Source organism: Prionailurus bengalensis, chromosome D4 (assembly GCF_016509475.1).
Source record: "Prionailurus bengalensis isolate Pbe53 chromosome D4, Fcat_Pben_1.1_paternal_pri, whole genome shotgun sequence".
Classification (NCBI taxonomy): Eukaryota; Metazoa; Chordata; class Mammalia; order Carnivora; family Felidae; genus Prionailurus; species Prionailurus bengalensis.
In genome coordinates, this window is record NC_057359.1 from 71,070,486 (window position 1) to 71,097,710 (window position 27,225).

The 27,225-nt window shown below is 39.9% G+C and overlaps 1 protein-coding gene across 3 annotated transcripts; it reads right to left on the minus strand.

Moving 5' to 3' along the window:
• Nucleotides 1-225: 225 nt before the first annotated feature.
• On the minus strand, nucleotides 226-23,735 carry TXNDC8 (thioredoxin domain containing 8). 3 transcript variants are annotated; one of them, XM_043565479.1, is made up of 6 exons: nucleotides 23,622-23,735; nucleotides 20,729-20,833; nucleotides 15,458-15,517; nucleotides 12,550-12,615; nucleotides 1,503-1,568; nucleotides 226-335 (listed from the first exon to the last, which is right to left on the minus strand). In XM_043565479.1, exons 1-6 carry the CDS (start codon nucleotides 23,643-23,645, stop codon nucleotides 273-275), a joined length of 384 nt encoding a protein of 127 aa, XP_043421414.1. In that variant the 5' UTR covers nucleotides 23,646-23,735; the 3' UTR covers nucleotides 226-272. The 3 variants fall into 3 exon arrangements, with proteins under 3 accessions (XP_043421414.1, XP_043421415.1, XP_043421416.1); XM_043565480.1 differs by lacking the exon at nucleotides 1,503-1,568; XM_043565481.1 differs by lacking the exons at nucleotides 226-335; nucleotides 1,503-1,568; nucleotides 15,458-15,517 and adding an exon at nucleotides 9,236-11,027.
• Between the last annotated feature and the right edge of the window lie 3,490 nt (nucleotides 23,736-27,225).

Below are 27,225 nucleotides of genomic sequence, written 5' to 3' on the forward strand. Positions count from 1 at the left end.
GGCCTCTGTTGTGAAGGTCATAAAAGCATCACCTAAGAAATGTGCTCAAGTAAGTGGAAAGCTAAGTTAGAGAATGGGAGTGATACATTCTCTGATACTGCAAGAGCTTCAAGCAATTGTGGAATGAGATTGCAGGAAAGTGGAGTTCAACCTGTAAAACATTAGAAGGGGGACCGATCGAACATTCCAATATTCGCTGCAAATAAAAAACACAAACGCATTTGCTGTGGCCTTTTAAAATGTTGCAAATGTATTCCGTCTTGGAGATCAGCTTACATTAATTCTTGAATCTTCGCTTCCAATTTTTGAGCATCAGCTCCACAAAATTCAAAAATCTGTTCACAAATACACAAAGGTGAGATATTTATTGGTTCAAATATCACAAAGATGTTAAAGCTTAGAGGGGTTTTGTTTTTGTTTGTTAAGTTATCCTCATTTCCATTGTCTGAAAAATACTTAAAATATAAACACACAACAAACACATTACATTCATGATGTTTCAATTATTTGGCACCTTTTCAAAATTGTTTATGCTAATATTTTGCCAGGTTTATATAATTCTCCATAATATTCTTCTAAACTGATATCTCAAACAAAGAATATGTTAGAAATGAGAAAACTCAATCATTGAAACCTCTCAGAGCCTTTTTGCATTGGTCTTGAGAACTTGTTAATTCATAAACATAATTTTCTGAAATCAAATGACATGTGATTTCCCATTCCCTGAACTTTGCCACAGGTAATAGTATTATAATTAATTGACACTAAGAAGCACATTTTCTTTTCAAATTGTCACATCTCTGACTCAGGGTGTATTTCATAGTGGATGGTATATTTTGTTTGGAACACTTTTTAGTAGTATCTAATGGGGAATCTGTCAATGGGCATCCTATATTTGGTGAAATACGGAAGTTTAAGACCCTTACCATGCATTATCACTTTAGTACCAATTACATGAAGTGGTTGTAGAGAAGGCAGAGTGTGGGTAAACTGAGGCTGGGATTGGCTGAAGATTTGAGTTTCCAGTAAGGGAGGTTTCAGCAGCCAGAAATGGTGTTAGGCCTTTGGGGCAGGGGTTGGAAAATTCTAGAACAATTTCAATGCTCAGTGTATTGCAGAGAAGAAACTATATCTGCTTCTTTTTTTTTTTTTAATTTTTTTTTTAACATTTTATTTATTTTTGAGACAGGGAGAGAGACAGCATGAATAAGGGGAAGGTCAGAGAGAGGGAGACACAGAATCTGAAACAGGGTCCAGGCTCTGAGCTGTCAGTACAGAGCCCAACGTGGGGCTCGAACTCATGGACCATGAGATCATGACCTGAGCCGAAGTCGGCCGCTTAACCGACTGAGCCACCCAGGCGCCCCAATCTGCTTCTAATGATTCTACTTCCCCAGGCAGCATCACTCTATCTGGGTGCTGCCTGGGGGTATCATGGTTCATTCTACTTCTTGAAAGTAAACCCCAGACTTGTGACTCCATCTTGATCCCATTTCACTTACCGGCTCGCTCATGAATCCATTTCCATAACAGCAAATTGCTCTTTTGAGTCTTGAGAATAGAGTCACCTAAGTGTGGGTGCAGAATTTCATGATTTATCTGGGTTGCCTGGTTTGTACCCATTTCCTCTATAAATAGTTCTCTTGGCATTGGCTGCCAGGGGAGGAAGGCGTCAGAAAGGATCTGCAAAAGTGTCTCTTTTCTAAGAGTCAGACAGCAGCTGGATGGTGGCTATAGACATGAAGGGAGTTTCAAAATCCTCTGAGACCAGAGCAGGTATCAACACAACAACTCCTGGCAGGAACACAGGCAGAGCTTGGCCACTTCAATGACCAGACTTGGCCAACAGTTTTCCAATATATTTATTTCCAATAAAATATAAATTTTATCAATTTATATTCCACCAGCAGAGGATGAATGTTCTGAGTGTTCCATATGCTTGACCACACTTGGTGTTTATTGCCAGTTCCTTTCCATGTTAGCCATTCTGGTGGCTTTAGGGGATATTAAATTTGCCACCGAATTTCATGGATTTTACTTCATCAACTTTCCCTTGGACTTTAATAAGAGCTTATAACTTGTCTGTCTCCAGTCTTGTGCCCCTTAGTTCCCTCCTCCACCTTGAAGCCCGAAAACACAAACCAGTCATGCTCTCCTTCTTTGTAAAATTCTTCAGTGTTTCTCCACCACCATAAAATCCAAGGTCCTTACAGGGGTTCCTTGATTTTGTCTTGTCTACCTCACTGTTATTCTCCACCTTAAGCTCTGACCTTTAGCAACACATCACAGTTGGATTCATTTATTTATTTAATTTAACAAATATAATAAGCATCTACTATGAGCCAAACATTGTGAACATACCAGACAAAAATCACCCCCTGGAGCTCATATTCTAGTGATAATTTTATACTATTGTATTAGTATCAAAAAAATCCTGACATATTCCCATGCTATTCTGTAATTCTTGCTTCTTCCCATTTCTCACCTGTTAGTCTTAACCATTCTTCAAGATTTAACTCCGGAAGTCTTTGTGATCTCACAGAACCTATGAATTCCACTGCTCAGGAGTTGATGTTATGTCTACTGTCATTGACCAAGGATGGGGCCTCTGCCTTATTTTTTTCCTCTATATTTTTAGTATTTAGCTAGGAACCTTATACAGAGTAGGTCTTCTGTTAATGGTTTTAGGCCTGAAGAGAGTTGAACTAAGCTGATTTGTGATCACTGAAGGACAGACCCAAGACTCTAGGGAGTGTTAAATTTCAGAGACTAGGTGTTATCTGTTTTATTCTTTGTCCAGTTTGCCAAAGGCAAATACTATGTGTCTGTCTAGCATGGGGCTTTGCATATAGGAGCTTCATAAATGTAGTTAATGAATGAGGAGTGGCTTAGTGATAGAGCTTATTATATAATAGCTTTCTTTTGAAGAGCTCTATATGCAAGGACACTAGCATACAATTTTTGCCCAGAATGTTTTCTCATTTTCAACTGAATGTTTGCTTCAAAGGCCTGAAGCATTAGGAAGCAACGTTTCATTCTCTCTTCTCAATGTCTTCAGTTTACATGCACCGTTGCCATCTGTAATGACCACTAATGGAAATGATGAGCTCCAGTTGGCAGAGCCCAAAGGGATATGGGGTGGCTATCCCTGCATCACACAACCACCTATGTCCACTAGTCCCTTAAAAACATCTTTCATTTTGAAATTTTTAAATAAAGATTTTATTTTTAAGTAATAATGACACCCAATGTGGGGCTAGAGTTCATAACCCCAAGGTCAAAAGTCGTAGTTCCACCAACTGAGCCAGCCAGGCACCCCTCATTTTCAAACACACACAAAAAGAGAACAATAAAGTGATTCCCCATCCCCGCATTCACCCATCACCCAGGTCTAAACAGAGGCAGGGTTTTTTGCTGTGTTTTTTTTTAATGCCAAAGACATTCAATAACTTACAAAAAGTATATTACTGTTAGTGAGAAAATACAAAGGGTCCAGAGACAGGGATCCCTTCCTAACAAATGGACTTCTGAGAGTATCCATTAAGGAGTCTAATGATGCATACATAGACTAATTACAATAAAACACTCTGGCCAGTTGATAGGCAATTAAGAATACTGAAGTTAGCTTTGGAGCAGCTGAATGAAAGCTCAGCAATTTTCCAGACATCTTTACTGAGTTAAAAACAACAACAAAACCCTCAAAGCAACAGCAACAATAACAACACAAACAAAAAAGCCCAAACAACCAACCTACACAAGACACTTTTTGGCAGATGGCTCTAGAGATGTTTGTACAATCCAATTTTATAAGCTGTGTGATGTTCCTTTTCTTAACAAAGGGTTTGCTAAGGCATTATATCTTATTAATGAGATAGGAAGAATGTATCTAACAAGAGAACGTTTAACAGTGAGTGCCTCCACCTATTGAGAGCTAGACAGTCTTAACTACTTTTTGATCCCATCTTGGTCTCTGCTCTCTGATTCAACCAGACCCATTCCTTCCCCCAGAACCATCTGCGTCACAATGCAGGTGTTTGCACACTTCCCCCTCCCCGGGACTTTCACAACAGGTTGCGGGGCATGCCTTGCAAATGCAAGTAGCTCAACTGTGGTTTTTGGAGTGTGGCAAAATCAAACTAAGAAGGCAGGGCCTCTTGGAAATAGACTGTTTTGAACAGCTTAAATTTATATGCATTTGGATTCAAGAAAAAAGCATATGAAAGTAATCTATTATCTAATTTTTTCAAATGTACACTCGCCTTCTTCTCAACTTGTGCCACTAGTGAGATTTCGGTAAAGTACGAACTTACTTTCATTTTCTGATAGCTGATTTAGAAACTCTGGCTACCTATCTGTTCCCTAAAGCAGTAGTGGCATAAATAATGACTAAAGTGCTTTTCTTCTTCTGTGTTAGGGGGTTGACAAATGTTTTTGTAAAGGGCCCAATAATACCTATTTTAGGCTTGGCAGGCCAGATGGTGCGTGTTGAAACTACTCAGATCTGCTATAGTAGTGTGATAGTAGCTAAAGACAGTATTTAAACAAATGGACATGTCTGTGTACCAGTAAAACTTTATCTACGAAAACTCGTGGAGGGTCAGACTTGACTCTGGGGCCATAGTTTGCCATCAATTGAAGGTGTTGGACGGACACATGAAGCTGGTTGAGAGTTCATTACTGAGTACAATGTGGTTTTCTGTTGAAGGGGGGAAGGAGCATGAGTCTAATGTTGTGGGAATTTATCGTAAAGCCACACTGAGAATAAGGAAAAGTGATTTTGGTCTGGCCAGAGGAGATGCCATTCGGCCTGTTACTCAAAGTACAGAATGAAAATTCGTTCATGAGGATAATAATGGTTTCGGAGCCATTGCCTTCAATGACCTAATGACGTATACTTGGCATGTTTCCATTGGAAAATCTACTCAACTGTCCAATATTGGGAAATTCCTTCACTGACTTTTCCCCAAGTTGAGGTGAGCTTATCAGTTGAGCCTAGACAAAGGAATGAGTTCATGATTATCCCCTCCCTTTTTGGGGGTGTTCTGCCCAAGGGACAGGTCTGTTTTCCTTGCACTGTCCTTCTTTTTCTGGAAAGCACATCTGAAGCAGGCCTAAAGTAGGTCTGGAAGGCTACCACCCTGTGTCCTCACTTTCGGAGCTTGAGAGTTGTGAAAAGCAGCAATATCTCCTTCACCTAGGTGGGTGAGTTTCTCCTCTGCAGCCCAAGATTCTCCCCTAGGCAGTCATCTCAAAATCTAGGCTTCAAGGAAATAGTAGGAAGTCTGTTGATATGAGTCCACACCATGTTGTGTATTTAGCACAATTTAGCGCCACTGCTACTTACAATAAAGGTGATATCTTGATTTTCCACGTGACTGTGTGAGAAGCGTTAACACAACAGATCTGGTTCCTTATTTCTTGCTTGTCTCCAAGGCAACCATGATTGATGCTTCACCAGCCCCTCAGGGAATGTGTCCCTTCCCCCACCAAACTGTTCTTTGTATTAGTGATTGATGATTTTGTTATATATACCTGGAGTGATGGACCAAGCCCACTGGCTTGCTTTGCATAAACATCAATATTGATGTTGTGCACCTGGTTTTACTATTGGGGTCCTAGTCTCCATTGTCATAGCTGGTTGTGTAGCAATGACTGCCTAGCAAGAAATGTCCATGTGACCAGTCCCCACATAAAGTCCTCAGACCCTGAGACTCAAAAGAGCATACCTAGGCGGAGACAAACCACATGTGTCCTTGAAGTTCATTGCTAGAAAGAGAGAGAGACAGAGACAGAGACAGAGCACACCTATGTGTTCCTAGCCAAGGAAGAACATCAGAAGCCTATGCTGGACCCTTTTGGACTCTACCAATGCTTCCGCTTTGTATTTTTTGTTGTAATAAATCTCAGCTATAAGTAGAACCTATTACTGGGTCTTGCGAGTCCTTGTGGCCAATCACTGAATGAAATATTCCTATATTTCAAGGATTTAAAATTTAGAGGACAGGGCTAGGGCAATGTTATAAAATTTAAGGGGCTCTGAGAACTCAGTAATCAAGATAATTAATATTTTAATGTTTTTTTTTTAAATTTATTTTTGAGACAGAGACAGAGCATGAGCAGGGGAGGGACAGAGAGAGAGGGAGACACAGAATCTGAATCAGGCTCCAGGCTCTGAGCTGTCAGCACAGAGCCTGACGCAGGGCTCGAACTCACGGACTGTGAGATCATGACCTGAGCTGAAGTCAGACACTTAACCGACTGAGCCACGCAGGTGCCCAAGATAATTAATATTTTAATAAATATTTTAAAAATCCATAATGAACAAAATATCAAAAATTCAAATAAAGACAGGATTCCACCCTATACTTGCAATTTTCTGCCTCACTTGCCTCACCCTAATCCCTGCCCTGGAGAAAAGAGGTATATAAGTAATTACTGTCTTTCAGTTGCTAACACCTAGAGCACTATCCTTAGCATTAGTGTCAAATGGTGATAAATGCTTGCTGCCCATCTCTCTCTCCCCCTCCATCTCATTTAGTTCTTGCCCCTTCCAGTCTATTAATCTGTGCCTATGTATCAGCTGCTTTATGGGGCTGAGTAACTTCTTTTTTGGATCTGTACCCTTCAGAGCCCTGAACACCATGTGAGAGTTTTTTTTTTTTTTTATTTCCCCTAAGGTGGAACCCCTCTGTGTCTACCTAACACAGTCCTTAACAGGTTGAATATCCTGGGGTAGGTAACTCTCCAATGTTAAGATGACTTAGCTTAACTGGTCACTGTAGTTATTCAAAGAGTTTTAGAGGTGTCTCCTAACCAGTGTTTCCAAATTTCTATTTCGTCGTAAATTTTCAGGAAGATTGGTGCACAGATTATGGGGCTCTAGCAATAGCCGTATTTTATAGCATGTACCAAGTCCAGTGCTAAAGTGCTTTATATATCATCACAAATTTTCATGATGACAGTTCAAAGACACATGATATAGTCCCTATTTCACAGAGAAGGAAACTGAGCTCAAGGTGGTGAAGGCACATAACCAAGGTCATCCACGAATAAGAAGCAGACCTGGGATTCAACCCACAGCTGTCTGATTCCAGAGATGACAAAAACTATTCACAGACACTCTTTTGGGCGTGGCTCAAGTATTGTTTTTTATGAATTTGAACAGTGAGCATTTGGGAGGGTGATTCTCCAAGGACCACCATCCTCCTCACTTCCTATTTTCTCATGTATTGTCCTTGCCTGGCCCTTCAAGATTCCAATCCTGTCCTCCTTCAAGCATACCACGGTGCTGCCCATTGGAGATTCTTTTCATGTCTGTACCTATCTCAAGGAGGGTGTCTGTTGGAAATGACTTCTATAACCTCAGCAGGAGCCCTGCTGTTCACAAGCAAAGGAGCAGGAGTTCCTCCCACTAGATGTGAGCCTATGAGCTGAATTATTCATTTGTAAATAACTCACTTATTAGCATCCATGCATCCGTTACCCATTGTTCTTGGATTAAAGTGTTTTGAGAAGCCATTTACTCTCATATCAAAGAATGAAAGATGGAACCAATTTCGATGTTGGATAAATTTAAGCTGTTGGCCAAGAGTTGCTAAATCTTTGTTACTCTTCTTTTCTTTTGTTCCATTGACATATGTCAACTTTGGTCTGGAAGCAATGTTATAAACCTGGGGGATCTACTGATGGGCTTCAGAGGCTCAATGAATAACTAATATCATATTCACATTGCAGCTTATGTGTATATGTGTATTTATTTATTTTTTTTTTACTTAGGACAGAATACAGTGTAATATTCTGGTTAAAAAAATCAGCCAAAGTTTTGGATGTCCCATCTGAGAGCCACCACAGATTCTTTTTTTCTTAACCACAGTTAATCTTACTGGAACAGGAGGTGATGTCCCAGGTGAAAACACTAAGGATTACAGCAGGAAGGAACAATCCCACTTTATTTATTACCTGGAATTTGCTTTTGCTGTCCTTTACCCTAACACTGTAAAATAATTACAGCTGCTATTTATGGTACAACCCTGCTAGATGACCATCCAAATCTGCATAAAAACTTCCAGCATCACAGAATGCCCATTGACTGTAACCCTGGGTCATAGTTACATAGCTTTATCTGTATTAGTTTTTTAAAGTTTTATTTGTTTATAGTCTATGTATTTTGAAAACATTTGAAATGAGATAGAATCAAGGGCAAGATAAAATAACAAAACCATTAAAGCACGATTCAGTATGGAGATGGCAATTAGGGAATTCCAGGCAACTACAGATAAGGGAGGCTATTGTATTTGAGTCAAGGAAGTAATCCTGAGATTATTGGCAGCAATAGAAAAAGAGAAACCCAAGGGATTCCTTAAGCCTTCTGATCTAATGCAAGGGAGTAGACCAAGGGAGGCAAATATTCTCCAAACTCTGTCTATGAGGAATAATCACAAGGCTTTTTACACAATGTACATTTTAAAAGGCATAATGGACAGTGGTTCTTTGCCAGGTGTTTTACCAGAAATGTGAGTACATTTCTTATAACATCCCTTAATAGAAACTGGACTCAAAGTTGTTGTTGTTTTTTTAATACTAGATAAATAGTACTTAACTGCTTCCATAAGTTAATTTTCAGGTGTGCTGTCCCAGATGAAAGAGAGATGGAAGGAAGTGGTCTCAAAGAAGTGAATTTAGTTTTTTTTTCTACCCCCAGGAGAACAATGAATGTCATTCCTAGTCAATTCTACTGAGGAGGGAAATTCACATAGATGGGTCCTATCGCATGGCCATGCCCAATTTTCTCTGGTTCCATTGATTTTTCCTGTGCAGACCATTGCAAGGTAGAACCTGGGGGTGGTTTCAGAGGTCTCAGGTTTTGACTGCAGCTCTGGATGCAATGGTAGAAGTGGGGACCCTGCAGAAGCCCTAGATGGATGCTCAGATGCCAAATGCTGGGGACTGAGTGAAAGAGGTAAAAAGATTTGCAATACTGTCTCTTTAGGATCTCCTGCCCCCATTTTTTTGCTGTTGTCTTTTGCACAGAAGATTGATATTCTTTGTTAAATGGAAGCCAGCATTGTAAATATTTTCTGCAGGTTTACAAATGATTTTTAAATTGATCTAAGTATGAATCTTTCTGGAGATACATACAAAGCTCAGAAGTAGACTTGTATATTATGACATAAATGATCTCAAGGTTTTGTTTTTGTTTTTTTAAATAACTTCATAACCAGTATGCTAAGTCAGTAATATTCAATGAGACACTCAATTCTCAAGAAAATATTTTGGGACAGGGGTATTCATTTTATAATCAGAGGCTGGCTACCTGACTTTGGAGTTAGAAAATAGGGAGGTGGATCAGCTTAATGCATTGTGTCATTGATTCAGTTAATTTTATTCTCCATTAACTAAGTGGCATAAAATTTAAAATTGAGATCCTTCACAACTCCTAAAATACAGGCATTTTGTTCCATCAGTTCAAAAGGGATCCATACCCTGTAGAAACCAGTTAAGAAATAATTGAATATAAGAGGTCACCCTACCCCCAACTGTGAGTTCTTCCACCTACATACAGAACTGAGACTAAGCAAGGCCAAGCCTTTTCTCAAAAGCATAGCTATGGATTTGCTCAAGAGCCTAGACACAAAGTCAATTGAGACCCCAAAGTTTTATTTCATAAAACATAGAACAAACTGTTGAATGGCAGCAGATCTTAAGTGCTATTATCAGCAGGAGAGATGAAACCAGACAGCTGTTCTGAGCTGGAGAGAAACCCTCCCTGAGTCAGACTGACATGAGGACAGAATCAGAAGGGGAGGCAGAACAGACAGGGATGTAGGGCAAAGACATCAGCCTTCATTTATTCATTCACTTGCTTACTCACTCATGAATCAAACACAAAATGAATATTTTCCACCTAGGGTGGATTCTTCTAGACACTGACATGAACTCCTCTAGGTACTGGAAATAGTAGGACACAAATACATGACATTAAGGTCTGGGTCAAACATAAATGGTCTTGGAAAGGTAGACTGGGCCAAAATTATGGAGAAATTTAAATGGAAGACTTGATTAGGAGGGTTTAGTCTTGATTCTGCAGACAACAGAGGGGAAGGGGTATCCAAATTTAAATAAGGGAATGACATACATGGAACTATGCCAAGCTCTATTTGGAAAAGAGAACAGAGCTATGGTGTGAACTTGGCGGTGAGAGGGGCTATTGTACTTGTTCATGTCAAAGGTCATTACAGCTGGAACTATAGGTAAGGATGAAATTACTAAAGGAGAAGAGGTAGAATGGGAAAAAGAACCTTAGGAAACACTTACATTTTGGGACAGCAGGAGCCAAAGGAGCCAAAGGAGAGCTTGGGGAAAGATCAGGGATGGAAGCCAAAAGACAAGGAAATTTCCAGAATTAGAAGCTGATTAGTTATGGTGCTTTTGTATAACCAAGGAATACAAGGATTGAGAAATGGCTATTTGAATTAGGTGCTGAAAGAGCCTTGGAGACATTTAAAAGAGCAGATGAAGGAATAAGTGGAAACTTCGAATTGAAAGCAGGAAGTATATTCTACTTCTTCAAGAATTAGATCATGAAACAAAGGAGAGAAGTCTGAAAGAACATTAATTTTGTCATTAGAAGTTTTTGGTTGCAAGTAACAGAAAAAACAACCCCAGGTCTATGTAACTCATGGAATCTATGGGAGTAGTTCAGGCTTCAGGCATGGATAGATTCAGGGTTCAATCAGTGCCATTGGTATTTCCTGGTTTGACTCAGCTTTTCATTGTATGGTGGCTTCATTTTCAGGTTCTCTCTGTAGAACCTTCAGCTTCATACAGCTAGCTGTAGTACCTTCAGCTTCATATCTTCCCAAGTTCAAACAAATCCAATGAAATCGAAAAGAGAAGGCTTTACCTAGCTGCTTAAGCCACATCCTAGGATTAGCTCTGGTTGGGTTTAGATTGGCTTGACTGGAGTCAAGGGCCCATTCCTGATGGGGACGAAGTTCACTCACAGGTCTAGCCATGGAGATGGAGCCCTAAGGAAGCACATGGACCAAGGATGGGCAAGGGAATGGTTCCCTGGAAGAAAATCAAAGAACTGCTGATAGAGACTGAAGAATGGCTGACGGTGGCAAAAGGGACTGTCCCAACACGAGGTTTAAAAAGAGAAAACTGACGGATAGAGGCCTGGGGCACAAGGGAGGGAATGCGATCAAGGTACAATGGATGAGATCCATTTCAAAAGGAGGATGCTTTCTCATTTCCGAGATGGAAGAGAAGGAGAGGATAACAAAAAATGACACAAAAACAATTTGATGTGCGGTGGTGGGGAGGGGAGCTGAGGTGCATGCGCTCAGTAGCTTCACTTTCAAGTAAACACTCAAGAGGAGTGGTAGGTAGTGTTAATTCTTTTTGAAAAATTATTTAAATCTATCGCGCCAATTCTATTATGGTAAATACGCAACAAATAGAAGCTGAGCATCAAATCCTACACTTAGCGTATCAACTACTTTCATTCTTTATATAGTAGACACAATCTTCACAAGGTTTAAGCATGAATGTTTTTGCTTTACATATGTTCTTCCTAACGCTTTAAATTGCATACTATTTCAAGTAGATGTATCACAAATCAAATCACTGAGCAGTTCCACGAGAAAAGACATGTAGTTTACTTTCGTATTTTATTAGAAGTAATGCTACCATTACTATGTACTTAGCTGCTTATTTCTCCTGCTGGTATTTCTGTAGCAAAAGTTCCCCCAAATGGGATGATTGTGTGAACGGGAATATACAGTTTGTTCCTCTTAAGCGTGTTGCAAAGTCACCTTTCATAAGGTACGTACACCTGTCAGTGTTCCCAGCCATACGTGGAATTACTAGTTTAATCACCCACGAAGCATTTTAGACATTTTACTTCATTAACATCTTTGTGATAACAACTACCCTAACGTGCCGAGCACTGACGCACATCAGGATGGGTCTACGAACTTGAGTCACGTAAATTCATTTCTCTTCACAACACCCCGTGAGAGGAAAAACTTAGGATCTTTGTTTTTACAGATAAGGAACCTAAGATCCAAAGAGGTTCTTAAGGAAAACGCTAGGTAGTGACAGAATGGATATCTGAACCACAGAAACCTGCAACGGGAGCCTGCACGCTCAACCACTAGCTACACGGACTCGGGATTGTTTTTGATTTAACATTTTCCCAAGTGTTGCTAACAATCCGTATACATTTGTGTGAGAATTTCATCGTGTCCTTTTCTGTAAGATTCTTTTTTGATGGGTCTGCCCCATCAAAAGGGATATTACAGGGATAGTAGTGGATATTTCTTACAGATTTGGAAACCTCAGATGGTCTGAATGGGGAGATTTTTTTTTATCATTCATGCATTGTTTTGTACGCCTTGCCAATATGAAAAGTTCAGAAACGAAGCATCACGTTGCTAAATATTAAAAATAAATGCAGTTGTTTCATCCACCCAGGATACCCCAGGCCTTTTAAAAAGATTCTGATGATTCTATAATTCAACTCTGCCAGTTACCATGGAAACATACCTTCTGGGTTTGCTTGAACATCTGAAATGTGGGTACTGATCTGATGTGATAAGTTTGGGCCAACTCCTGGGAAAGGAAAGAAATGGCATGAGGTCCCAATTTTGGTATCCTTTCTCTATACAGAGCCCAGAACTTGGTGACTTCTCAGGAGGCATGTCTGAAAACCCAGGGACAGTTAACACTTTATTGATTCTCCTGCCAAGCCTTTTTCTAACATGTCTTCAAAGCCTCCAGGAATGTTACAATAGAAAATGGCTGCTCCTCACATTCCTGAGGCTTCTCATCCCAGAGCCCTAGGAGAGGGCTGGGAGATGGATGCCAAAATAGAACAGATGCTGAAGGATGAAACGAGCTCTATTTAAAAGAAATTGTGAGGGGCGCCTGGGTGGCTCAGTCGGTTAAGTGTCTGACTTTGGCTCAAGTCATGATCTCAGGGTTTGTGGGTTCAAGTCCCACGTGCGGCTCTGTGCTGACAGCTCAGAGCCTGGAGCCTGCTTTGGTTTATGTGTTTCCCCTCTCCTTCTGCCCCTTCCCCCCCTCGTGCTCTGTCTCTCATTCTCTCTCTTAAAAATAAGTAAACATTAAAAAAAAATTTAAAAAAAATAAAAGAAATTGTGAAAGATTACAGAGGAACCTCAGGGGAACCCAATATGGAGACAGCATATTGCAAAAATAAGGAAGAGTAAAAGTATCCTTATAATGCACACTTGAGACATGGGGTGATATACTGGTCTTACATTTTAAGTAAGGTTCACAGGTCTCTTTCTTGTAAGCCCTACTCCCCACTTCACTGCCCATCTTTGTGAAAGATGAACCAAAAAAAAGCAAACATATCAGAATTCCAATTATTTTAATCCATTACAATCTGCTCTTAAATACCCGTTTTTATCTTGTTTAGAGTCCAAAGAAAATTAGCCACCCACAGGATCAACAGAATTGGACTTTTCTCTCTAATATACCTATTATTTTATGGGGTGAATCTCTCCCCTGCTGCCTGTAACACACACACACACACACACACACACACACACACACACAGACACACACACACACACACAGACACACACACACTAAATTATAATTTTCATGATCACAGCAATGATAATAAATAAATTACTGTTAAAAAAATTGTGTATTTTGTTTCTCCTTAAAAGGGAAAGAGTTATCATCAAAAAGGCAGACAATAACATGTTTTTGTGAGGATGTGGGGAAATCAGAGGCCTCATGACACATTGCTGGTGGAAATGTATGGTGCAACTGCTTTAGGAAACTCAACAATTTCACCCCTAGATACATACCAAGATAAATGAAAATACATACATAAATGCTTATACCAGTATTACTCCTAAAAGTCAAAAGGTGGAAACAACCCAAATGTCCATCAACAGTTGAATGGCTAAATAAATAAAAGGTGGTATATCCATACAATGGAATATTATTCAGCAATGAGAAGGAATGAAGTATTGATACATGGAGGAACCTTGGAAACTTACGCTAAATGAAAGAAGTTAGTCACAAATGACCACCTATTTGATGATTCAATTTGCATGAAATGCTCAGAATAAGCAACTCTATAGACAGAACGTAGAATTACGGTTGCCCAGAGTTGGGACAGAAGGAACTGGGGGTAACCAGGAGAACTCCAAAAGTGTTTGCTTTTTTTTTGAAGTGGTGAAAATGTTCTAAAATTAATTGTAGTGATGGTTGCACAACTCTGTTAATATAAAAAAAGGACAAAGAGATAATGATCCTAGATGTGTTCTGAATGCATAGTATATGATTCGGTTTAAAGGGCACTTAAAACCTGTTGCACTTTGATAAAGCTTGAAAGAAATGGGCAAAATGGAACTTCTAGTATGTTCTGGATGCTATGTCATATATTTTATGTATTTTATCTCATTTTATATTCTGTGAAGTATTATTTGCCCTGTTTTACAGTGAAAAAAACTGAAGTTTGTAGAGTTAACTGATAAGAGGTCACAAAACTATTAAAGAAAAGAGTGGGTAAATAACAGATTTTTTTGTTATTCTAAAGCTCAAATTCAATCCAATATGTGCAAAGATCACTTGTTACTGTTTTTTCCTAGTTGTAAATGAGCAAATGTTAGGAAGAATAATTTTTGGGGTACCTTGTATATATTAATGAGGCACATTTAAAAAAATATTTTTTTTAAATGAGAGAGAGAATGAGTGGGGGAGGGGCCAACAGAGAGGGAGAGAGAATCCCAAGCAGGCCCTATGCTTGGCATGGAGCCCAACCTGGGGTTTAATCCCATGTCTGTGAGATCATGACCTGAGCCAACTTTAAGAGCTGGATGCTTCACCGACTGAGCCACCCAGACACCCCATTAATGAAGCACATTTTGACTAAGGGCATGAGGTTGATTATTTTGGGGGAAGGAGAGGAAAGGAGGCTCTAGGGAGGGACAGGAGGGAAGGATTTCTTGGAATTCCTTGTGATGTTTTGAAAAACCCACAAAACCCATAACCATAGCAAGAGGAAAGCAAGATATAAATGCATTGAACTGGGTTTCAGACATTGATTAATAATCTACTACAAGGGTGAAAAACACTTTTCACCTTGAGCCCAACACCACCCAACTGGTATTGTCTGTGTAGAGCCAATTCTGCTGAGCAGGGTAAATGGAGAAAAATGTTGGGATTGAGGAGTGGAGTCTGCCATAGTAAGGGAGGGGAGGGAGCAGTGGGAGAGTCACATACTTGCTGGGTTTTGTTTTTAAAATTGATACAAAACACAAGAACATTACGAGGAAGTTTACTACCATTTATCACGAAAACATCATGAAATTGTCCTCAATTTAAAATTGATTATATAATCACTGAGGTGCTATCAATGATGCAGCATTTGGATTTTATGTATCCCCACAGAAGTACTTAAGATTCTTACCTTAGAATCATCCACATCCACATTAGCAAACATTACATTTTGGTATTGCAGAGACATTGCCTTCAAATTAAAAGAATAAAAATTCTCTATTAGCTTAGCGTTAATACTAAATTACATACTAGAATTACACAGTTGTCTTTTGGCAAAAAACAAACAATGAGCAAAAAGGTTGTTCATGAGAGCTAAGCATCACTCTGGCATTTCACTACAGGCTAGAACTGGAAGCACCAAAGTCAAATATGGGATGATACAGGTCAAGCAAAGATCAGCGGCAGAACCAGAGTCTGAAGAACCAAACTGAAGATCAGAGTTTCAAAGTTAGGAAAGGGCACAAAGTGAAGAAATGATGACATGTATGTGGTGTGTCCAGATTTACCCTGCAGGGTGAAGGGACGGATAGTAGCTTTTTCCTGGGGTGGCAAGAGGTGGAAGGCTGCTTTCAGTGGTCTTCAAAATACAGGTCCCTGAGGGGCGCCTTGGTGGCTCAGACAGTTAAGCATCTGACTCTTGATTTCAGCTCAGGGCATGATCTCCCAGTTGGTGGATTGGAGCCCCACATCAGGCTCTATGGTGACAGTGCAGAGCCTGCTTGGAATTCTCTCTCTCTCTCTCTCTGCCCCTCCCCTACTCATGCTCTTTCTCTCTCTCAAAAAAAGAAATTAAAAATTACAAAAAAAAAATTACAGATCCCTGAACCAGATACCCAAACTCTGCTTTGACCTTCACCTCTTGCCAGGCTTTTTGGGAGGCTCTTATGACTGAGATGATACAAAAATATGTGTGTCGACCCTTGGCCTAATTGCTTTGTGCTTTTATTGACATATTCAATGCTCTACTATGTACTGAAACTGTACTTCCCAGGATCCTTTGCCAGCTGTCTTCTATGTAGGTTTTGCCAATGGGATGCATTTGGAGGAAAACAGAAGGTGTGAAGAGGGAATAAACAACTCTCTTCTGCTTCTGTTTTGTTCTGAAAGCATCTCTGGCAGCAGTGGTGACAAAGGTGTTGGTAATGGGTCTGGGGGTAGTAGATGCAGCAGCAGCAGCCTGTAAATATCAGCTCTTGGATTTTTTCTTTCTTTCAGACAACTGTGTTCATACTTTAAGGGCACTTAATAGCATCTTGGTTTGTTTGCTTTAACATCGTATCTCAAGCATTTCCAGTGACCTATTTCTAATGGGACCTCTATCTGACGGGACCTCTCTCTGATCGTATGGGGTGTCCAGAGACAGTGGAGACAGGAAGAAATGCAGCTGTCACTGGGAGCTGCTCCCACTGAGAAGCAGGAAGCAGCATGACATGGATTAGATGGATATGTGCTGAGGTCTACTGCAGGCAGATTCTCTCCAGTTGTTTGTTCATGGATTGTGACTGAAGTGGGAGCTCTTTCTTCAGTGGCCCATCAAGATTGTGAAAACGGAGAAAAACTCTTAGATAACAGACACAAAAGCCTTGGGGATTTCAGAGTATTTTTTTAGATAAAAAAGCTGATTTTGGTCAGCAGTGGCTCAATGCCTGGCAGGAAAATGGTGTCACCCACAAACTCTAGGGCAATTGTCTTGCACTTTTCGAGTTTGACGATATATGGATGCTCCCCAACAGGGGTCTTGGGAGTAGTTTTGAAATATGTGGACATCTAATTCTACTTATGAAGGTTTCAGAGCCTTGCAAGTCTATCAGGAAATAGGGAATATGGCAGCTGTCATTTTGCATCAAGTAGCACCCAGAAGTCATGGCATAGATATGGGTCTTTGCTAGGTCGGGGTTCCCCTATGGACATTGTCTTTCCTTATTATCTCACTCCATCCACCTAGGACTTCTTCTCTGCCCTCAACAACTCTTCCTTCTGCTGTGTTCTTCCTCGTATGTAGTCTTCTACCATTTGGTCACCTGTTCTGTTGGTCTCAACTCTAAAGTATCTCCTAAATTGGATCTTTTCTTCTTTCTCCAAAACCACTGCCTGTCACTGAGATTGTCATCACTTTGGGTTACCCGCTTTCGGTCTTTCTAAACCATTCTTATACAGCACTGCTAAAAATATTCTCTAAAATCGCTATTTGACCATGGCAAAACCCTTTTAAGAACTTCTGTTTTGACTATCTGCAACAACTCATTAAGTTATAACACAAGATCTTTCTTGATTTGGCCTCAACTTTCTTTTCAAAGCTCCTTTGTCTCCACTTCTGCTACATACACTGTAAGTTAGCCTCACAGACCACTTGCCTTCTCATGATCACATTATGTAATTTCTAAAGAAATTTATAACTTCTCCTTTCCCAGAAATGCTCTTATCAGGGTTCTAGGTCTGGTGATCCTCTTAGCCCAGGGTCAGCAAACTGCACCATGTAGAAGAAATCCAGGTCTCCACATGGCCTTGTAAAGTAAATTTTATTGGAATACAGTTTGCCTGTTCATTTGTGCATTGCCATTGGATGCTTCTGCACTACAACAGCAAAGCTGAGTGGTTATTACAGAGACCATATGGCCTGCAAACCTGAAAAGATTGACTGTATTTCCTTTACAGAAGTTTAGCTGGCTAACTTCCATTCCACCTTCCCGCAGAGCCTGGAAAGGAAAAGAAGTAGAGATTCCTCGGACTCCCTTGAAGCTGGAGTTCTGGATGCAAATTGGTCTTATCAACAAGATAAATGTAGGAGAGACTTGGGAGTCAGAAGTGAGAAAGCAGCTACTTTCTCCTTGTTTTCTTTGTCTTCTTGTCTTTGGAAAGCAAGACTGTGGGTATTGGGAGTGGTTGTGCTGGAAGCAGCAGCAGAAGCCAAACTCAGGATCTGGTGCCCGGACATCAGCTTTCTGGACGTCCAGAGGCACCTGTGGCAACAGTAGCCTCCTGATCCTGGTTCTGATTCCCAACTGCTGCTCTGTTGCCAGTTTGTTTTTTTCCTCCAGCGGTGGCCTCCCATCTATACTCACTTCTGATTGTGGCAAACTTAGGATCCCCAAAAGTGGGTCTATGGTGTTCTGAGTCATTCCTATTCATCTAATCTTTCAATAATTTTATAAGCAATTTATTCCTTGTATTAACATTCTTTTCTGTTTAGGGACTCCTGGGTGGCCCAGTCGGTTAAGTGTCTGACTCTTGATCTTGGCTCAGGTCATGATCTCATGGTTCACGGGTTTGAGCCCCATGTTGGGCTCTGTGCTGACAGCACAGAGCCTGCTTGGGATTCTCTCTCTGCCCTCTCACCGCCGCCCCCATGCTCTCTCTCTCAAAAATAAATAAACATCAAAAAAAAATTCTTTTCTGTTTAATTTGGTTTCTGTTGCCTGCTTTGATCTTTGACTAATAAAGTGACCTAGAAGAAGGGAAGTCTTTTCTCCATGCCTATTATACGCACCAGTTTGAAAAAATTACACACATGGTAAATGACTACATTATCATGCAAAAGTTCAAACATCACAAGAAAAATAAAGCCATCCAAATTTAACACCCTTTCACTGAAAAAAAAAAAAACCCTTCTTTGATATGCATCCTTCTGTTCCCCTTTTCTCTACATTTATGTGGGTTTATATATATGCACATACATATATGTGTCTATTTCACATACATGAGACCATACTGTATAAATTTTTCTACACTGCACTCTTTTTACTTAATGCTATGTTGTCTTGGAGATGATGCCACCATTCCATATGGGTCTACTTGATTCTTTTTAACATCTGGATAGTATTTCAGTATGGGCATGCCAAAATTTATTTTAAAACTATATTTGCATTAGTCTGGATTCCAACAGGAAACAGATGGCACATCATTTGGGGAGGTTTATCTCCAAAGGGATAGCTATAACTATGAAGGTAGGAATGAGTGTAGGAAGAGCTGCAGGAGCCTGGACAGAACAGTGGCACAGCTGTTAATGCCCTTATGGCAAAGGTATGAGAGGGAAGTTGCAAAGCCTTAGATTTCATTGCACGTTCCGAAAATGCCGCATGTTGGCTGTCGGAATTTGATCAGCTTTGACTTTGTGGCATGTGAGTATATTTATACTATGGAAGCTGAACATTGAAGACTTTCTTTAAGTTTTGAGTATCAGGATAAAGGGGACTGTGAAATGATAAAATGCTTCTTCTGGATATTCCAAGAATTTTAGGTAGAAAATGGATGTTGAGGTATCATGTAATCAATTTCTCTATTTGAATATAGGTTTATTTTATTTTATTTTATTTTATTTTTTAAAGTTTATTTATTTATTTATTTTTGAGAGAGAGAGAGAGACAGAGAGAGTGAGTGGGGAAGGGGCAGAGAGAGAAAATGTCAAGCAGATTCTGCACGTCAGTGCAGAGCCCAATGTGGGGCTTGAACTCATGAACCATGAGATCATGCGTTGAGCTGAAACCAAGAGTCGATGCTTAACTGACTGAGCCACCCAGGTGCCCCTGAATATAGGTTTATTTTTAATTAAATGTCAAAAGACTGTGATTAGAATGAATTCAGGTAGATTTAAGAGTTCAAGTTGAAATGGTAGAAACTTGGCTGAAAATAAACCAGAGTGTTTTCAGTTGTGTAGAGGAATCAAAACTTCTTTAAATTTGAAGAAATAGTTTTCACAAAACTGACCATAAGTGAAACTTCTGCATGATGAGGAGAAATGAAAATGCCAAGTTCTTTCTGTGGCATGTGATACCAAAAGTAATTAAAAGTTAAAACTTTTAAATGGGGTGACAAGGAAATTAACTAGATGAAACATTGCATAGACATTAAAATGTTAATTTACAGACCCTACAAAAAACATGAATGAATGTGTACATGGAAAATAGACCTGAATATAAATATATGATTACAACTAAGAATATTTTACTAAAACATTTTATAAAGTAGATCAGACATGAAAGGAACATATAAGACATAAGTTTTGATAATAGGGTTGAAGGATGGGGGAAGTTTATCCTTTCATATTATAGTTAAAAATAAGTATCATGTTTTTCTATAATCTATTCCAATATTTGGAAGTTATGAACTCTGGAACTTTGGTAAAATGCCATTATTACGAATAATCCATTCATTTGTATAACTGCACTCTTTTGTACATCTAGATTTTCCTTGCAGAATTATCCATAGACAAGTAGTATTAATCTTCTGGTGTGTGTACTATGATCTAAATAGAGATTGGTATATTAGCTTCAGGATAATCAGGATGCTTTGAGAAGTGATTCCATATGGCTCATAAATGTAAACTTTTAAGATTTACTGAAAAAATTATTAGGGGATTTAAAATTCCTTCTAAAATTGTGAAATATACATAGATGATACTTACATGGACAAGAGGATAAATCCTTTTGCAAGGACCACACCATTTTGCTGAAAATTCAACCACCACAAGTTTGCATCCAGCAGCTTTCAAAAATCTGCTAAATTCATCCTGAGACCAGAACATAAAAGAAAAAATATGCATAATCACTAAATCTCAAAAAGCCTTGCAGAGAATAAATGTTCCTCATTTATTGAAATGAAGAACTTCAGTTCCTGAAAACCTTAGCAAGGTACCCCACCCTATCGTTCTCAAGGGGACACACCTTTCCTAAATGTCCCTGAGGTCACATATATTGATCTTTGCAAGTATACATAGGTGGGAGTAAATCTGCAAAAAGTGATTAGGAGTGTATTTACCAAATGGTGGTTGGTAATGGTTAGTTACCTCTGAGGAGAAAGTAATATTGGCCAATGAGAGATGAAGCGTGGAGGGTAGTGGTGGCTGGACATCTAGATTTGATTTTTTTAAATAAGGACCTAAACATGCATTAGTGGTAAAATTTAAAAGGAGAGGAAGTAATCTAACACCTTGAATCATTTCTTGTTTTGCTTTTGTTTTGAAGGGAAATCATTACCAAAGCTGTTGTCAAAAACCGTATATTTAAGGATTTGACATGCTTCTTGTTGAATGTCTTAAGTGAATTTCCCATCAGCTGTCCAGATCACCTAAGTAAATGTTTCCTTTCCTGGAACCTCAGATCATTTTATCTGAACTTCCTTGCTTTATGAACACTGACTGTCCACACGTTATTTCATGCATGGCTTCTCTCCCCCAACAAATCCCTACAGAATTCAATCCTGATTCACTCCTGAACCTCCATGGCCTCTGACTGGGCACATTACAGTATGTGCTCATGGGGTGTTTAGTTGATGAATGATTTGCTAATATATAGTGTTCTGCTCAAGATTTATTTTTCCTTTTCTCATTGGAATTACGATGATAGTAACTAATTTACTCTGTGCCTGGTGTTCTCTCCCTTAATCTTTACAACCACCCTATTGAGTGGGTATTATCTCCATTTTACAGATGAAAAAACGAAAGTTTATTACTTTCTCTCAGTCAACCAGTTGGCAAATGGTGTAGTTGGGATTGTTAACCTAGGCAGCCTAACTCCAGAGTCCATTTCCCTCACCACTACACAAACCTACACAAAATCATCTCCTGAGTTCTTCCTAGTTGTGGGGCTCCCTTGCCCTCTCACTGGCCCTAATTCCATCATGTGCTCATCCCCTCAACCAATCATTAAGATGGGATCACTAATTAGATCAAGTCAAGCAGTGCCAATCACTGGAATTAGGGATGGGGTTAATTGCATACAGATGGCACACCGCTCTGCAGTAAGAGAATCTTAACAAGTACGTTGCCATTTGATTTAGTTTCAAGCAGGTGAAACGGATGACTTAAGGAAGATACACTTTCTTCCTTTACCCATATTCCTCTAGGGGAGGGGGTACTTAACTCTTCAGAGAGCTATGCCAAGCCGCAATTTCTCACTTGCTTCTGAAATCATGCAGTAGATGCCATCCTCACAAGCCCTCAACACCCTCACGTCTGAGTAGTTGCTAGGATGTAAACTGGCCTCGCCAGATCTATGATTTTGACTTGGCTAAGTTCTCTGAAGGGAATACCCCCATAGGGTACATATCGACTTGACATGTACCTATCGAGACCCATGCTGTGCCAAGTAATGGACACACTGCTAGTATACAGCTGTGGACAAAAAACCAGACAAACTTTTCCCTGCCTTCGTGGAGCTTACGTTTAGAGGGGGAAGCCAATGGTAAAATCAAGAAGTAAAATATGTAGTGTGTTAGTGATCGTTGCTGATAAAAGAAGAGAAAGATAAAGCAGGAAAGAAGGAAATGAGCTGGATTAGGGTTGTAGTTTGGGTGGCCATGGTCCACCTGGAATAGAAGGTGACATTTAAATACAGACATGAAGGAGACAACAGGCCCTCAGGAGAGGTCTCCAAGGAGGAGATGGGAGAGGGCTTCTCAGGGGGCTAGTGAGACCCTGGGTTATTCTGTGAGATTCCCAGAAAATCAAAAAAAGAAGTACCAAAGGCATCGGCCAATGTGTGCTATTTTACAACATTTTCTCATAGCAAACTACACAGCGATGCCTTCTTTCAATCTGGCCAGCCTCATTTTCGTGACCTTATATATAGCTGCATTTGGGGAAAATGTCAAAAGTCTAAGTCTGAGGGTGTTGACGGATGGCAAGCCCAGGCCCTATGCCTTCCCTCTTCCCTCCAGGTTCAGGTCCTTGTGTAACAGGGCCTGACATCAGAATGTCTGGGTTCTAATGCCCACTTCACTCCTAAACGGAGTAGGACCATCACCACTCTTAAAGGCAATTTTCTTCTTTGTAAATAAACAACTCTCCCTGGCCTATATATGCATTTAGGTTCTTGTGGCAGTAGCATTGGACAATGGATAGAAAGTGATCTTATAAAACACCACCTAAAGGATTGCTGATACTATTGGCTGTCATTTTCCTATCCTAATCCCTAGGCAGGTCTGAGGTTTCTGCTCTGTCTTAGAATAAGAGAAATATGTGGACTTTTACTTTCATAGAATGTTTCAGGTACAACAAAGGTGGAATCAGTGGGATCAGGTACAAGATGGGATGTGTTAGGAGTTGGTCTGGATCCAGCTAGAGTCAGAGCAGGAAGTGAGAATCAGAGAGGAACAAAACCCTTCTGATCAACTTATCCCTTGGCTACACTCCAGATAGTGCCATCCCTCGAGCACAGAAAGGAGAGACATAAAAAAATCTCCCCTTGTTACGGAGCAGTGAAGGAATACGATTAGGGGAAATCATTCTTAAAGTTTATCAAGTCTGTTCTCAAGGTGGTTTCTTTTGAAATATCAATGAAGCCAAAATAAATACTTGCCATGTCTTTAATAATCTGAACCATGATTTACTGGGAATTGCTTACGAAACCTTCCTTTTGGTTCAGCTGGCTCACGGCAGCAGTCTCTTATTAATTAAAGGATCCTAGCTGGAATAGAAGGGTAACTTCTCTATGACATCATTAAACGTGACTGTCTCAGAACCTAGAACTTGGGCAGACTTGAAGCTAATTTGACTTTTAGGTCAACATATGGTCAGCCAAGAACCAGCCAACTGGTTGTATGCAGACTCAATAATGCGTCTACTTTTGATCTTCTACAATCTACTTCCATGACCCCTCTCTTCCTTCTCCATTCCTTGCAACCACCAAATGAGAAATAAGCAAGCTAATATTAAGTAGATGAAGGTTATTTCATTTAGGATTTTGAAGGGATTATCTTGCAGTAGAAAAAAAATACTAAAGCCTTCATCCTATAAGTTTTCTACATATTAGGTGTTATGAGTCATGGATTCCTTAAACTTTGTTATTTTGCTCTAATTTTAGGAGGTAATGAAATGTCACTCTTATGGACTGGATCACAGGTTGGTAAACTTTTTTCTGTGAAGAACCAGATAATTTGGGCCTTATGGACCACATGCATGTGGTCTTTGTTGCATACTCTTTGTTTTTATTATTATTATTATTATTATTATTATTATTATTATTTTAAGTAGGCTCCATGCCCAATGTGGATCTCAACACGGGGCTTGAACTCATGACTCTCAGATCAAGACTTGAGCTGAGATCAAGTGTTGGACACTTAACTGACTGAACCACACAGGTACCCTTATAATCTTTTAAAAATGTAAAAACCATTCTTAGCTGGTGGACCTTATAAAAACAGCATTTTGCTAAACCCATACATGGTGACTTGTTAATTTTTCAGAATTTAACGTCAGAGAAAAACCCCAAAATGGCCATGACCAATGTTCCCCAAATCTTCTGTAGAGGAATAGCAACAAAAATGAAAGGAGTTGCAGAATTCTATAATAACACAAAATCAGCAAAATGCTCCTTTCTGGTTTTTCCAGACATCCAGTCATGTCTCTCAGGAATGAGTTGCCTGTCTTTCCTTTTCCTTTTTGATGAAGTACAAATTATGAATATTTCCTGTATAGCCATCATAGCAGATAGCTGACAGTCACCTCCCAGTATGCATTTCCTTTACTTTCCACCAAAAATACACTGATTTTCCTTTGGGCAAATTTATCCCTCCTCCATTTTATAGCAGCTATGCAGTTTGTGTGGGATTAATCTAACCCTAAATCCAGGGGTAGACCCTAATTATCTTAATCCAGCCAACAATCCTATCTTTAGGTCAAGGGTTAATGAAGAGAGAACAAGCAAGCAAGTGAATGGCATTTCTAGCACTTGTGATAGTTACTAAAACTTTCTCTTTCCTCATTTAGATATAAACAAGATGCTGACTGACAGCTTTTATAAAACACACAGGAACCCAATCTTTGTTTAAGGCCTAGATTCCACAAAGATGTGAGGCGACATAAAAGAAACCTGGGTGATACATTGATCCACTGGATTAAGCATGGCCGGAAGCTCAAGCTAAGTCTGGAATTTACATTTCCATAGACAATAAATCCCTTTATAGTTTAAATTGGATTCATTGGGGCTTCTGACACTTACCTGGAAAATATTCAAATGCAATATGATAGAAATTTCTCCAATTGGGTCAAACTGCAAGAATGACTCACACTGCCATTGGTGTTTTAAAATTTCTCATGTAAGTGGCACCCGGGTGGTGCAGTCGGGTAAGCATCTGACTCAGTTCTGGTTCAGGTCGTGATCTCACGGTTCATGAGATGGAGCCCCGTGTAGGGCTCTGTGCTGACAGTGCAGAGCCTGCTTGGGGTTCTCTCTCTTTCTTCTCTCTCTGCCCCTCCCTCACTCGCGCTCACTCTCTCTCTCTAAATATAAATAAATAAACATTTAAATAAAATAAAATTTCTCACATAAGGAATGCAATAATAGGGGAAAAATCTAATTTTACGATCAAGGAATTTCATTTCCAGTGTGTAGTACGTTCAGGCTCAAAATATTTGTTAATGCTCTGAAATACCCAGGGAGAATGTGGAAGGAACATGAGCTTTGGACTCAGAGAAATGCTATTTTTCCACTTCATGGTATAGGACAGATGCCAAACTTGGATAAAATAACTTGGTTTCAAATATGAGTGCTGCTATTCTGCGACCTTGAGCAAATTATTGCTCATTGCCTCATCTGTGAAAGGGGGTAAGTTCCACTGCATAGGAATATGGTGAAAATGAACAGATATTTAAAAAGTCTGCTCAAGTGTACATAATTTCTAGCCCAAGCAGCAAAAACATGCATTCCATTCTGGATTTCCAAGGTGATACTTCAGAAAGGGGTTTCTTTTCTTTTTAATGTTTATTTATTTTTGAGAGAGATGGAGACACAATGTGAGTGGGTTAGGGGCAGAGAGAGAGGGAGACGCAGAATCCGAAGCAGGTTCCAGGCTCTGAGGTGTCAGCACAGAGCCCGACGCGGGCCTCGAACTCACAAGCTGTGAGATCATGACCTGAGCTGAAGTCGGATACTCAACCGCTCAACTGACTGAGCCACCCAGGCGCCCCGAGTTCTAACCTCTTAGAGAATAAAAAGCAAGTAGCAATTCAGTGTGCTTCATTCTGAGCGGGCAGAACTCAAAAAAGGAAAACAAAAGTATAGTTGTTGCCTACATGTTCACAAGACTTCAGTGGCATGCTATGTTGGCCATACCATAGTGTTGGCCAACATTTATTAACGAAATGTTTTAGGAATAAACAGAGCCTCTTATTCATCTTGCCAAGAGTCATGCGATGTGGCAGCACTGAGCCTTTAGTCTTGTATTGCATAACTGTCAGGTGGAGAGTGGTGACTGTCCCTCTGGAGGCAGCATACTCTTTCCTGTTAACTACAATCCCCACCTTCTTTTCCCGCTTCAAGAACTCAAGGTAGAGTGGCAAGGTGCCTTTCTGTCGTGAGTGTGCAGCTATTTGACGTTTACTACAATAGGTATTTGAAGTATTTCTAATACTTTGTCCACTGTCTGTTCCATTCCTTCTTCGTTGCCTGTAGGGTGTTTTACTTACTTATACTACTTGCCTGGCATCTCAAACTCACTTGAGTTTGAGACTCGTGATTTTGATTTTTCTACCATCACAGCCAGGAATTTTCTTCGTGGCTCTATATTGAGGATCATATCTTCTTTTCTCCCTTTTTCATCCAAGAAGGAGAGATGAATGTTGACACGTATTGAACATCCTCCAAGCCCTCAGTTAAGAACCACTGCATTGAAGTGTGGGTATCACTTTCATTTAAGTTATCTTTTAAGTACCCAGTTAGTTAAGGTGACTGTGTCCACTCTACAGGTGAGATGATGGAAGTACAAGTTTAGATAACTTATCTTTGCCGGAATTAATTTAGAATCCAAGTGTGGGTCACCTGTCACATAAGGAGGAACACGGAGTCAGCTAAAATATGCAGGTCTCTTAGAAAGCCATTTAACAATGGATGAACTGAACTCGGAAAGTGAATTCCTTTTTTCTCGGCACCAAGATGACATCTACAATTTCTACCCTCCTTTTCC

Excerpts from the sequence above, each read along its gene's own strand:
- TXNDC8 (XM_043565481.1), bottom strand. The coding sequence starts at position 23,645 with ATGGTTCAGATTATTAAAGACATG. Across the intron at positions 20,834-23,621 it reads TTCAGATTATTAAAGACATG|GATGAATTTAGCAGATTTTT; the intron begins GCAAGTATTTAT and ends TTCTGGTCTCAG. Across the intron at positions 12,616-20,728 it reads GGATTTATCCTCTTGTCCAT|GAGTTGGCCCAAACTTATCA; the intron begins GTAAGTATCATC and ends TTCCTTTCCCAG.